This window comes from Tachysurus vachellii, chromosome 12, assembly GCF_030014155.1.
Source record: "Tachysurus vachellii isolate PV-2020 chromosome 12, HZAU_Pvac_v1, whole genome shotgun sequence".
Classification (NCBI taxonomy): Eukaryota; Metazoa; Chordata; class Actinopteri; order Siluriformes; family Bagridae; genus Tachysurus; species Tachysurus vachellii.
Genome location: NC_083471.1, coordinates 26,995,462 through 27,007,961, shown reverse-complemented (window position 1 = coordinate 27,007,961; position 12,500 = coordinate 26,995,462). Strand labels below are relative to the sequence as shown.

The 12,500-nt window shown below is 43.1% G+C and overlaps 1 protein-coding gene across 7 annotated transcripts in view; it reads right to left on the bottom strand.

Moving 5' to 3' along the window:
- fbrsl1 (fibrosin-like 1) overlaps positions 1–12,500 on the bottom strand; it is a 205,231-nt gene that overhangs the window by 5,755 nt on the left and 186,976 nt on the right. For 3 of the 7 annotated variants that reach the window (XM_060883175.1, XM_060883176.1, XM_060883180.1), the window contains 8 exons: positions 8,634–8,881; positions 5,546–5,596; positions 5,218–5,313; positions 4,893–4,964; positions 4,364–4,393; positions 4,087–4,158; positions 2,477–2,609; positions 1,470–1,556 (listed from right to left, as the gene is read on the bottom strand). In XM_060883175.1, the coding sequence (XP_060739158.1) occupies positions 1,470–1,556; positions 2,477–2,609; positions 4,087–4,158; positions 4,364–4,393; positions 4,893–4,964; positions 5,218–5,313; positions 5,546–5,596; positions 8,634–8,881 (789 nt within the window). Of the gene's footprint in view, positions 1–1,469; positions 1,557–2,476; positions 2,610–4,086; positions 4,159–4,363; positions 4,394–4,892; positions 4,965–5,217; positions 5,314–5,545; positions 5,597–8,633; positions 8,882–9,048; positions 9,210–12,500 lie in introns of all 7 variants that reach the window. The other 4 variants (XM_060883182.1, XM_060883178.1, XM_060883179.1 and 1 more) reach the window with 3 other exon arrangements.

Genomic DNA, 12,500 nt, shown 5'->3' with positions numbered 1-12,500 from the left:
CAGACAGACAGACAGACAGATCCACACAGACAGACAGACCCACACAGACAGACAGACAGACAGACAGATCCACAGACAGATAGACAGACAGATCCACAGACAGATAGACAGACGGACAGACAGACAGATTCACAAAAACAGACAGATTCACACAAACAGACAGATTCATACAGACAGACAGATTCACAGACAGACAGACAGATTCACACAGACAGACAGATTCACAGACAGACAGACAGATTCACACAGACAGACAGATTCACAGACAGACAGACAGATTCACACAGACAGACAGACAGATTCACACAGACAGACAGACAGATTCACACAGACAGACAGATCCACACAGACAGACAGATCCACACAGACAGACAGACAGATTCACACAGACAGACAGACAGATTCACACAGACAGACAGATTCACACAGACAGACAGACAGACAGACAGATTCACAAAAACAGACAGATTCATACAGACAGACAGATTAACACAGACAGACAGACAGATTCAGACAGACAGATTCACACAGACAGACAGACAGACAGATTCACAGACAGACAGACAGATTCAGACAGACAGACAGATTCACAGACAGACAGATTCACACAGACAGACAGACAGATTGTGGTGCAGTATCTGATGCAGGTTAAAATAATTCTTTGAGGTCCAACAAAATCTCATCATAGTAGTTTGATTTTCAGTAAAATAAGTAAATAAGTAATCATTATTTTAAATACTTTAAAGTCCATGTACTGAATTTACTGAATATTCAGTACATACTTGCTTTTGTTCTCTGTGAAGAAGGTTCTAGATTAATGTCTCACACTCCTTGTGTTTTGTAAAAGAAATTTTAATTTTCTAAAAATGGCTTTTAAACTATTTAAAGTTTTTTTAAAGAGCAACTTTCAGTCTAATCAAGTAGCTTTTATTTCAACATTAAGTGTGTGTGTGTGTGTGTGTGTGTGTGTGTGTGTGTGTGTAATTCCCTGTGTATTTCTGTTTGTTTTTATCTACAGCTTCATCAGTGTCTTTATTTCCCCTGAGCATCAGCTATTTATGAACCCAGATTAGATCAGACTCCAGGGTGTGTGTCTCTGTGGATGCACATTTAACCCTTCAAAGCCCAACACACACTCACTAACACACACTAATACACACACCACACACAAACACACTAATACACACATACAATCCTTAAACACACTTTACAAATAATTTTTTTCTCTCATTCATTTTCTCTTACAGAAGGATGACAGACAGACAGACATACAGACAGACAGACATACAGACAGACATACAGACAGACAGACATACAGACAGACAGACATACAGACAGACAGACAGACAGACAGACATACAGACAGACAGACAGACAGACAGACAGACATACAGACATTCAGACAGACAGACATATAGACATACAGACAGACAGACAGTAAAATGATGTAATAAAGTGAGGTTACTTACGCTTACCTGCCAAATGGGTGGGAGGCAGGAAGCTGCTGTGATGAGGGGCGTGGCCATAAGGTGAAGTGGCTGGATGATGCCCGGATCCTATTGGAAGAAAACAAGAGCGTTGTTAGGAAAATGCTCCAATCAGCAGAAGTGTAATAAACACAATTTTATCAATTTTAAACTCAAATATTTTATACAAACTCATTTTAAAACAGACTTTCTGTGTGACTGCAGAATGTGACATTGTTTATAAAACAGCGTTGTGTTTGTGTCGCTCGGGCGAGATGTTGTTCCAGACGTGATGAGTCATTAGTGACAGATTTGTGACGCTCATCAGTGAGACAGACACGTGTGTAGAGTCGGCTGTCTGACTTTGTGGAGTTCAGGGAGGCGACGCGTCTCATTAGAATAAACGGAGAAGGGGGCTGCCCCTCGTCTGCACCGTGAGCCGTGTGCGTGATTCATTAATGAAAGAGGCAATTACAGGCTTGTTTTGGGACACAATAGCGGATAATTGCGTGCTAAAGGCCACTCGGATTCCCGTCGCCCTTCAACCAAGGACCTGCCGTCAATTAGCTGAGGTGGAGACATTTATATTCAGGGCAGTGACGGCAGAGATAACAACACGCACACCACCTCGCCGATGGGGGAAAACAATGAGGCGAGACACAATATTCTGATTTATTAGCGAGGAAAGATGGCGGTCGGTGATGTTGTGAATAATGTGCTCTCTGAGTTGGAGGGATGAATAGAAACAAGGTCAAAACATCAGAAGATACGACGCCACGCTCGCTTCACACTAAACCATAATTCTCTTATCAATCCCAAACCTCGTCCCACATAGAGATCATGGAAACAATGACGTTACAGATTAAATAAAATACCTGTAAGGGGCGATAATGTGAACTGTTTGTATTACAACGCTAAGACAGTCATAAGGGATACGTGACTGTCTGTCAGCGTTCTACAGAAATCCTAACAACAGTTTGTAATTTAGGAGCCAACAGAGAAACACACACCTGTAGATGGGAAGAGAGGTCTGGCGAGGTCGTGAGGATAAGGAAACCCGGGGAACACGCCAGGAGCCGGAGGTCTGCTGAACAAATCCAGTTTACCAGTTATATCCAGTTTATGAGGATCCAACTGCATCTGCTGCACCATGACAGAGAAAAATCACATCAGCAAAACTCTGGCAGAAGTATAATAATAATAAGTATAAATAATTAATGATTAATAATTCTAACGGGCGGGGTTAGTGTAATATAGTGTCACTCTGGTGGGCGGGGTTAGTGTAATATAGTGTCACTCTGGTGGGCGGGATTAGTGTAATATAGTGTCACTCTGGTGGGCGGGATTAGTGTAATATAGTGTCACTGGTGGGTGGGGTTAGTGTAATATAGTGTCACTCTGGTGGGCGGGGTTAGTGTAATATAGTGTCACTCTGGTGGGCGGGGTTAGTGTAATATAGTGTCACTCTGGTGGGCGGGGTTAGTATAATATAGTGTTACTCTGGTGGGCGGGGTTAGTATAATATAGTGTCACTCTGGTGGGCGGGGTTAGTATAATATAGTGTCACTCTCGTGGGTGGGGTTAGTGTAATATAGTGTCACTCTGGTGGGCGGGGTTAGTATAATATAGTGTCACTGGTGGGCGGGGTTAGTGTAATATAGTGTCACTCTGGTGGGCGGGGTTAGTGTAATATAGTGTCACTCTGGTGGGCGGGATTAGTGTAATATAGTGTCACTCTGGTGGGCGGGATTAGTGTAATATAGTGTCACTCTGGTGGGTGGGGTTAGTGTAATATAGTGCCACTCTGGTGGGCGGAGTTAGTGTAATATAGTGTCACTCTGGTGGGCGGGGTTAGTGTAATATAGTGTCACTCTGGTGGGCGGGGTTAGTGTAATATAGTGTCACTCTGGTGGGCGGAGTTAGTGTAATATAGTGTCACTCTGGTGGGCGGGGTTAGTATAATATAGTGTCACTCTGGTGGGCGGGGTTAGTGTAATATAGTGTCACTCTGGTGGGCGGGGTTAGTGTAATATAGTGTCACTCTGGTGGGCGGGGTTAGTATAATATAGTGTCACTCTGGTGGGCGGGATTAGTGTAATATAGTGTCACTCTGGTGGGTGGGGTTAGTGTAATATAGTGTCACTCTGGTGGGTGGGGTTAGTGTAATATAGTGTCACTCTGGTGGGCGGGATTAGTGTAATATAGTGTCACTCTGGTGGGTGGGGTTAGTGTAATATAGTGTCACTCTGGTGGGTGGGGTTAGTGTAATATAGTGCCACTCTGGTGGGCGGAGTTAGTGTAATATAGTGTCACTCTGGTGGGTGGGGTTAGTGTAATATAGTGCCACTCTGGTGGGCGGAGTTAGTGTAATATAGTGTCACTCTGGTGGGCGGGATTAGTGTAATATAGTGTCACTCTGGTGGGCGGGATTAGTGTAATATAGTGTCACTCTGGTGGGCGGGGTTAGTGTAATATAGTGTCACTCTGGTGGGCGGAGTTAGTGTAATATAGTGTCACTCTGGTGGGCGGAGTTAGTGTAATATAGTGTCACTCTGGTGGGTTAGTAGAACTTTCCTCTGTGTAATAACATTTGTTTAACATTATCATGTTTGTTTGTTACCTTCATCTTCTGTTGATGGTGGTAGATCTGCCAGGCGATCTGTACGTGAACCGCACACCATTTCCCCGGCTTCTACAGCACAAACATAGATAAATAACAGTGTCAGAAAACTCACATATAACACACTGAGCTATTTACATAATGAGATAAATGAATGTTAATTACATTTTAATTACTATTTACAGCTTTATATTAACATTCTACATTCATATACTATCACGAAATAAAGTAATCATAAATAATATTTAATATTCGTGTCATAAAATGATACACTTACTCTCACTGAGGTCCGGAATGGGTCAGTTAGCTAAAGGAAAAAACACAACTGTCAATCAAAATATCAGGGCAGTACAGTGTATTGTGATTGGCTGAGAGCAGTACAGTGTGTTGTGATTGGCTGAGAGCAGTACAGTGTGTTGTGATTGGCTGAGAGCAGTACAGTGTGTTGTGATTGGCTGAGAGCAGTACAGTGTGTTGTGATTGGCTGAGAGCAGTACAGTGTGTTGTGATTGGCTGAGAGAAGTACAGTGTGTTGTGATTGGCTGAGAGAAGTACAGTGTGTTGTGATTGGCTGAGTGCAGTACAGTGTGTTGTGATTGGCTGAGAGCAGTACAGTGTGTTGTGATTGGCTGAGTGCAGTAGTGTGTTGTGATTGGCTGAGTGCAGTACAGTGTGTTGTGATTGGCTGAGTGCAGTACAGTGTGTTGTGATTGGCTGAGAGCAGTACAGTGTGTTGTGATTGGCTGAGAGCAGTACAGTGTGTTGTGATTGGCTGAGAGCAGTACAGTGTGTTGTGATTGGCTGACCCGTGGATCTTTTTGTAAAAGAGTGTGAGGAACTGCTCCTGGTCTCGCTGCTACATCAATGGGATTTGAGGCCTGGAAAAAAAACAACAACATTTTAAGATCTGTACAAAACTCAAATGTTTAAAACTACTTTCAGTTTTTTAATGATATTTCTTACTGTTAACAAATGTTATTAAAAAATCCTGATTATATGACTGACTGAGCAGTTAGAGATGCTAGGTTATCATCATACAAATTGAACAGCTAAATCAAAATGACAACAACAACAACAACAACAACAACAATAATAATAATAATAATTGGAGGTGAGGTTTGAGGTTGTGACCTTTGGTTGAAAGGCTCCTTGCAGGGAGCTGAAGGGGCCGGGGTGAGGGAGGAGAGGAGGCATTCCTGGCATCGCTGGAGGATACGAGGAGAAAAACTACATAACACAAACACACAAGAGTATTAAAACACAACCTGAACACTTCTGTACTCATGTGATCTGTTTCATTACATAATAATTTATCTTTTTAAATGCTTGATATGTGAAGGTAAAGTTTCTGCTCTGTGGAGAAAGATGAGTGTAAATAAAGATGAGAGACTTTAAGATATTTGTGGCTTCTGTACAGATGAGTTCTGCTGTGAATCTTCATCCTTCTGCTTTTACTTACACTCGACTGCCTCAAGAAAGGATTGTCCAGCTTCGGAGCGTACTTGTCAAACTGTGTGTGAGAGAGAGAGAGGGAAAGAGAGAGAGAGAGAGAGAGAGGGAGGGAGAGACAGAGAGAGAGAGACAGACAGAGACAGAGACAGAGAGAGAGAGAGAGGAGGAGAGAAATAAAAAACACATCAGCACTACAAATCGTGTTTAAATGGAAAGCATGTGTGACCAAACAGGAGATGAAAGAGCTGCATCGCGGCCGAGGAGGAAGCGGTGTGTTTACACAGCACAACGAGAACCAGACGAAGCTTAACAAACGAATTTCACTCGCTCACTCAAACAATTCCACAATTCCACACAACACAGCCGTCCGCCGGCACATCAAACACCAGAACCTCACAAAGAAACAACACAGATAACGCTGCTCATGTACAATCACAGCAAATCAAATGTTCTGATACGTTCTGCTGGAAAAACAAAATAACACAGCTGTCCTGAGCACAGGGTCGAGAGGGACGGCACCTAGAGAACTAAGGGCTCTGTCCCAAACGCACTCGTGAGGAGGGCTCATTAAACGTGAGAAACTGACTGTACTGTACTGTCTTCAGCACATTCACAACCCTTTAGTGGGTTCCATTCCAAACCACACATCACTTACACCCAGTTAGTGTTCTTATTACAAAGGCTATGTCCCAAATTCAAGCATTTATTCTTGTGTTCTTACTAGAACATCCAGAACTATTTCTAGCTCCACAACTAACATTAACAGTTCTGGTTCTGTTCCAAATGCTCTGGTTTTTCACTGTTTAGGGCTCTTATAATACTTTGTCCATTTTAAGGATCCATTTCAAACACTAAATCCAAAACACCACTAGTTAGTGTTGAAGCCATTGAAGGTTTATACAGGAACAAAGTTCTTCTTTAGGCTCTGTCCCAAATCACATGCTACAGTTTGTGTGTTCTTACTATCTTACTTTAGGGCTCTGTCTCAAATAACAAAACTTCACAATACTCATTGTTAACACTGAAGTGTTGGTCTTGTCCCAAATGGCAGGGTTCATCACTCCATAGTTATCTATAAACCAGAACGTCTGCCATTTTGAGGGTGTGATGCAGCGTGTGTCGTACCCACAATGCACCAGTGTAAAGTGTGAAGCTGTGTGATATGTAGCAGCGAGCTGGAGGGTCACAGGTGTTTAGCATCTCTGTGTCCTCTTGTGCTAATCGCACATGCTAACTGCTAATTAAGCAATTATCCAGCAGCTAATTAGTTTCCTGACAGCTCTAATACACACACATTTAAACCACACACTGTGTTTGGGACACAGCCCAAAGAATCAGACCTGTGTGTGTTTGACATCACTCACCTTTATTTCCCTTTAAACACACACACACATACGCACACTCACATACAATAGACACTTTCAGTTCCATGAGCCCAAGTGTGAGAAGGTGAGTGTGTGTGTGTGTGTACACATTAGTTACACACTCTCTGATCCCCACACACACAGCTCCACTTCACCAGTCTGCACTAATTAAGACCATAATTAAGACGCCATATTTCATCATTTAACAATTAAGAGTATTCTGTGTTTCCGTGTGGAATGCCAGCTGCTCGAGTGAGCCGTAACCACACACACACACACACACACACACACACACACACACACACGCGCGCGTAACTTCATTAATTAAAACGATTAGCCGGAAGGAGGGAGCGAGGGAGGGAGTGAGGGAGGGATGGAGCCGGCTGCTGTTTCAGCTGGGGGAGAAAATCACAACGCCAACATCAGCTCTGAAAAAGAGGAGGAAACATTAGTGACTGTCACTGTGGAGGGGAAAGAGGGTTAATTTAGGACACAGCCCTTGTGGACTGGAGTGAGGGAGACATCTGAGAGTGTGTGACGTGTGGACTGGGACACAATGTCCCCAGATGTCTGTAATGGTGTTTTTATGGTTAGCTAGCTACTGTAGGTCATCATGGAAGTGTAAATTGTGAACATTTATAAATGCAATTCAAAATTCTCCAGAAGAATCCTGTCAGGTTAGCTCATGTTAGCTAGCAGGCTACAGTCAAAAAAATCCTCAATGAAAACCCATCAGGCTAGCATAAGTTAGCAAGCTAGTGTTTCTATTATATTTCATTTTATGATTTTAAATGTAAAAGGTTCTTTCAGATGAACTCATATGTAGCTGGCTAACATTATCAGTAAAATATATCTAAGTTCTGTCAGGAGTCTCATCCTAGTCTCAGCTCAGTCTCAGGTTTGCTCCTTTCATGCTTCTTAGCAGAATATAGTGGTAACTATTTTACAGGTACGATTAAAAATTCTCAGCACAGTCCTGTCAGATAAGTGAGTTACCTTTTTAGCCCAATCGATAAATACTGCCAGGAATCTTTTCAGCTTAGCTCATGTGTTAGCTCGTGTTAGCCAAAATGCACTCACATGGAATCACATCTGATTGAGGATGGGATGTATGTGGGGTTTTGTGAGGTAAACGGTGACTCGAGGTGGGCCGAGTTTTCATTTGTCTAGTTGCTTGCTTTTCTCTCTTAATGGCCTCTCAGCACATGGAAGTGATTAGTTTTTATCAAAATAACTGTCTAATATCTTTACTTTCATCAACAATGAGGTCACCGACAATTTTGTACAGGAAACGCCAAAAAATCACCATTAGACGCATACGAAAGCAATAAGACACGTCCGCTATGTGAACCACAAACAGTCAGAAATACAGTGCTAGCACGCAAAGACTTTATTAGCTTTTATGACTGTATTTTAACTTCAGACACATATCCACGCCTTCTGGCTAATGCTAATGTCTTATGTGTGGTTTGGGACACGTTCACTGCGGACTGATGAAAGCCTTTATGCCCTGTATGGTAAGTAGTGAGTAGTGTGTGCTTTGGGACACGCCCACAGCAGACGATCATCAATGTTTATATGGACTATGTTGTGTTTCCTTCCTAGGTTACATAGGGTGCATGATGGGAGTAGGGAGTAGGGTGTAGGGAGTAGGGAGATGTGTAGAACCCAGCGTGGTGGTAAAGGGCAGGAGGTCGGACTGATCTGGTCGTTTTCATTACTTATCCTCACATTTCTGGCTGCGGTACGCACCATGGGCGGTGCAGTGGGCGGCCCAATGATGGCGGGAAAAGGCGTGAAGGTGTGCTGATGCGTGTGCTGATGCTGGTGCATGTGCTGGTGTTGGTGAAACTCCGCCCTCAGGAGTGACATTTGAGACAACGGCGAGCCGGTCGCCCCTGGCGCCGACCCCCGACCACGCTCGGAACTCTGAACCAGGAAGCGGTTGTTCAGCTCTTGCCGGAGGAGGTCATGATGCTCTGAGAAGAAAGAAGGAGAGTGGAAAGGAGGGGAGGAAAAAAAAAAAGAAAGAGAGAAAAAAAAACAAAAGAAGAGGGGAAGGAAGACAAAAAAGAAAAAAAAAAAGCACGGGCGGCCAGTGAGTTTAACCAAACGGCGGGAAAAAGAAGAGAAAGAGGATAGTCACCTGGCTTTCTCTGTTTCTCCAATTCAAGCTGTGAGGGTTTTCTACGTGAGGGCTCATTGGTCGAGGTAAAAGTGTTGCATGTGACAATGTGCCAATCAGAATCCCCGAATGAGGCTGGCAATACATGATTGGTTGGTTGAATGATATCAACAGGCTGGTATCTGAAGACAAGAGAGAACCGAGAGTCACCTCAGCAGAAAACACACACACCTGATTAAAGGAGTAGTTCCGCCAACAGCCAAACGTATACAGTCCCCATTACACCAAATGTGGCTAATGTCGCTAACATGCAATGACCGCTACAGCCACCAGTTTAGCAGGACAAAGTAAATCTGGTTCCTCAGTTGTGTCTCTTCATTCATCTTTTTTGTGTTTCTTTTTTGTCGGGAATTGCCAGTTTAGCAGAATCATCATTGTAACCATGGCAACACTCAGACAGGACACGCCTACTCTGAGAGTCACAGACTTCGTCCCACTCCTCACCGGCATCCAATACAGCTGGGGAGCCTGGCCTAAAGCAACTGATTCGAGTATGGGCGTGGCTTAATGTTCATCACTGCACGAGGAGGGGACTTGTGTAGTGATACTGTTAGAAAAGAATTTGTACAGCGTGTTGTCTCTGAGACAAAGGAGCACAGATTTACTGCACCATGCCAACTGGTGGCCATTAGCTTTCATGACATGTTAGCTATATTAGCCTAGGAACACTGGGATAATTGACTCCATTCGAAATAACAGGAACGTTGTGGACGTTTCACTTGTGGCTGAACGACATCTTTAACACAATTAAAGTAAGTGTGCAATTTTGAGCTGTATTATTATTATTGTTGTTATTATTATTATTATTATTATTATTATTATTACATGAACTTGGCCTGCAGAAAGCCTTTAGTGTGGTTTATAATAAATCAGAATAAATTCCTGCAGGGAATTTTACTAGGTGAGGATCGAACTCACTTTTAACTCAAGAGCTAATAACCACACGCCACTTAAAACAAACCTCGCGATTAAAGTATCAAGTATCAAGTCACCTGGATTTGATTTTCTAATTCATTATTATTATCATTATTATTATCATTATTATTATTATTATTATTAGGTAGCAGATTTAAGTTATCTACCTTGTAACATTAATTATATTATAAATATACAAATAAATAAAGTATTAGTTCGTAGTTTTTGACTCATTAGATAATGATGATCAAAAGATTTCTAGAAGCTCTGAGATTTTTCTGTGATAACACGATTCACACTGTGAGCTCACAACATGCTCGACAAACTGCTCTAAAGTACATTAATGTTTTTTTTTTATCTACAGCATGCAGCATGAAGACATGAGCACAAACCTCCCACTTCTCTGCTGTGTATTTTGACCGGTGTCTGATCTGAGCTGCATTTCCTGAAACTCCATCGTCTGTTTGATTTACTTTAATTTACAATAAACTGAAACAGAAATCTGATCTAGTGTTAGAGTGTAGAATCGGTCCGATCTCCCGGCTAATCTAATCACCTTGATAAAGCTGCCGAGGATGTTAGCATTGAGTCGCATTAGTGTAACCTGATTAAGTAGCATGTGAGATTGTAGCATAGCAGATAACAGTTAGCATGGCTAACAGGACTGACGTGTACAGATCATTAGCATCTCTGAGCTCTTAGCGAATAGCGAACAGCTCGGATTGTTCCTTCATTACAGTGAGTTTATATACAGAGTTAGTTTTAAAAGGATTTCAGGAAACTCTGTAATGAAACACTGAAGAAGGTTCAGAAGTATTTAATGTTAGGAACGCTTCAGGAAAACCAGCTTAGCTCATTTCATTTAAACACAAAACTCAACAATTCTAATAAAACAGTAATATGCTAATGATCCAGGAAGTTAAAATGATTCAACATCTTTATTATTAGAATTCCCCCCATTTCTCCCCTCTTCTGGGACGGAGCCTCTCACTACTGAGTCAATGAAAAGAGAGATGGTTCATTCTGCCTCGACTTCCTCACAGTGCTCAGTAATGAAGGGTGAAATTAAGGCGTGTGGCCTGGCCTGACTCAGCCCTGACTCAGCCCTGCCTCAGCTCTGACTCGGCCCTGCCCCAGCCCTGACTCGGCAATGCCCAGCCCTGACTCGGCCACGCCCCAGCTCTGACTCAGCCCAGCCTCAGCTCTGACTCGTCCCTGCCCCAGCCCTGACTCAGCCCTGACTCGGCAATGCCCAGCCCTGACTCGGCCCTGCCCCAGCCCTAACTCGGCAATGCTCAGCCCTGACTCGGCCCTGCCCCAGCCCTGACTCGGCAATGCCCAGCCCTGACTCGGCACTGCCCAGCCCTGACTCGGCCCTGCCCCAGCCCTGACTCGGCCCTGCCCCAGCCCTGACTCGGCCCTGCCCCAGCCCTGACTCAGTCTGAGTTGGGTTAAAGCAGAGCAGTTGGGTTTAAGATGTAAACGCAGACAGAAAGCATGGAGATGTGAAGGAACGGTTCCTGAGTCAGGGTTTGTAAACACTCTAATTTGAACATCTGCCTCTTTACCTCTCCAACTGATTCGTTTCATTAACATTAATTAGTGTTTTCATCACTTAGGGAGGGAACGAGGCGCTGGGGTTTTTGGAGATAAGCGCTGAAGCTTTCCTCAGCTCTAACACGGGACTGGAACAGAAGTGGCCACTTGTTTTTCATTCTCCAGACACGTGGAACTCGTTACACTGCATTACACACATCGTTATACTTTAATCATCACTCTGACACTCGTTATCTTTTTTACACCGATTCTGTTTTCACCTTCAGTTAAACAACAACAACAACAACATCTTTCAGCCTACAGAGACGTCAGTGTCCTTCTTCTTCTCCTCTGATCATTAATAATAAAAAACCCCAGTGATGTCACCATGTTCCCGCTCTAGAACCCTAATCAGAGCTCCACAGTGAAACTACCGTGGGTTCTGTTCTAGAACCCTGGTAGTTTTTAACTACAAACCCTGATGATCTTGTTCCGTTGATGCAGAATTCTATTCTAGAACCCAATCAGAACCGTGGACTTCTAATTAATCGATTAATATTGTAATTATCAGGCTGTTGCGATTTAACCACAATGACAATGCGACGTTGTGATCTAGAACCCCAAAGATAATTCTGGAATGTCAGTGATAATAAAACAAGCCTTTGATCTTTAAACACAAAGCGTCATGATGTCACAGTGACACAGCCTTCCATTCTAGAACCCAAATATGAATTCTCGAACATTAATGATAATAAACAGGCCTATGGTCTGTCACTATGAAGCCTGGCGATGTCATAACAGTGTGTAGCACTGTGTTCTGAGGCTCCAGCATCAGAGTTGTCTTAAGTTATACAGCACACACTCCTCAGAAGAATCCCAATTTAGAACCCTGTAATAATTCAGAAATGTAAGTTCATTAGCTATGAACCCTAATGACGTCAATGACTCAAAGGTCAGGTTTG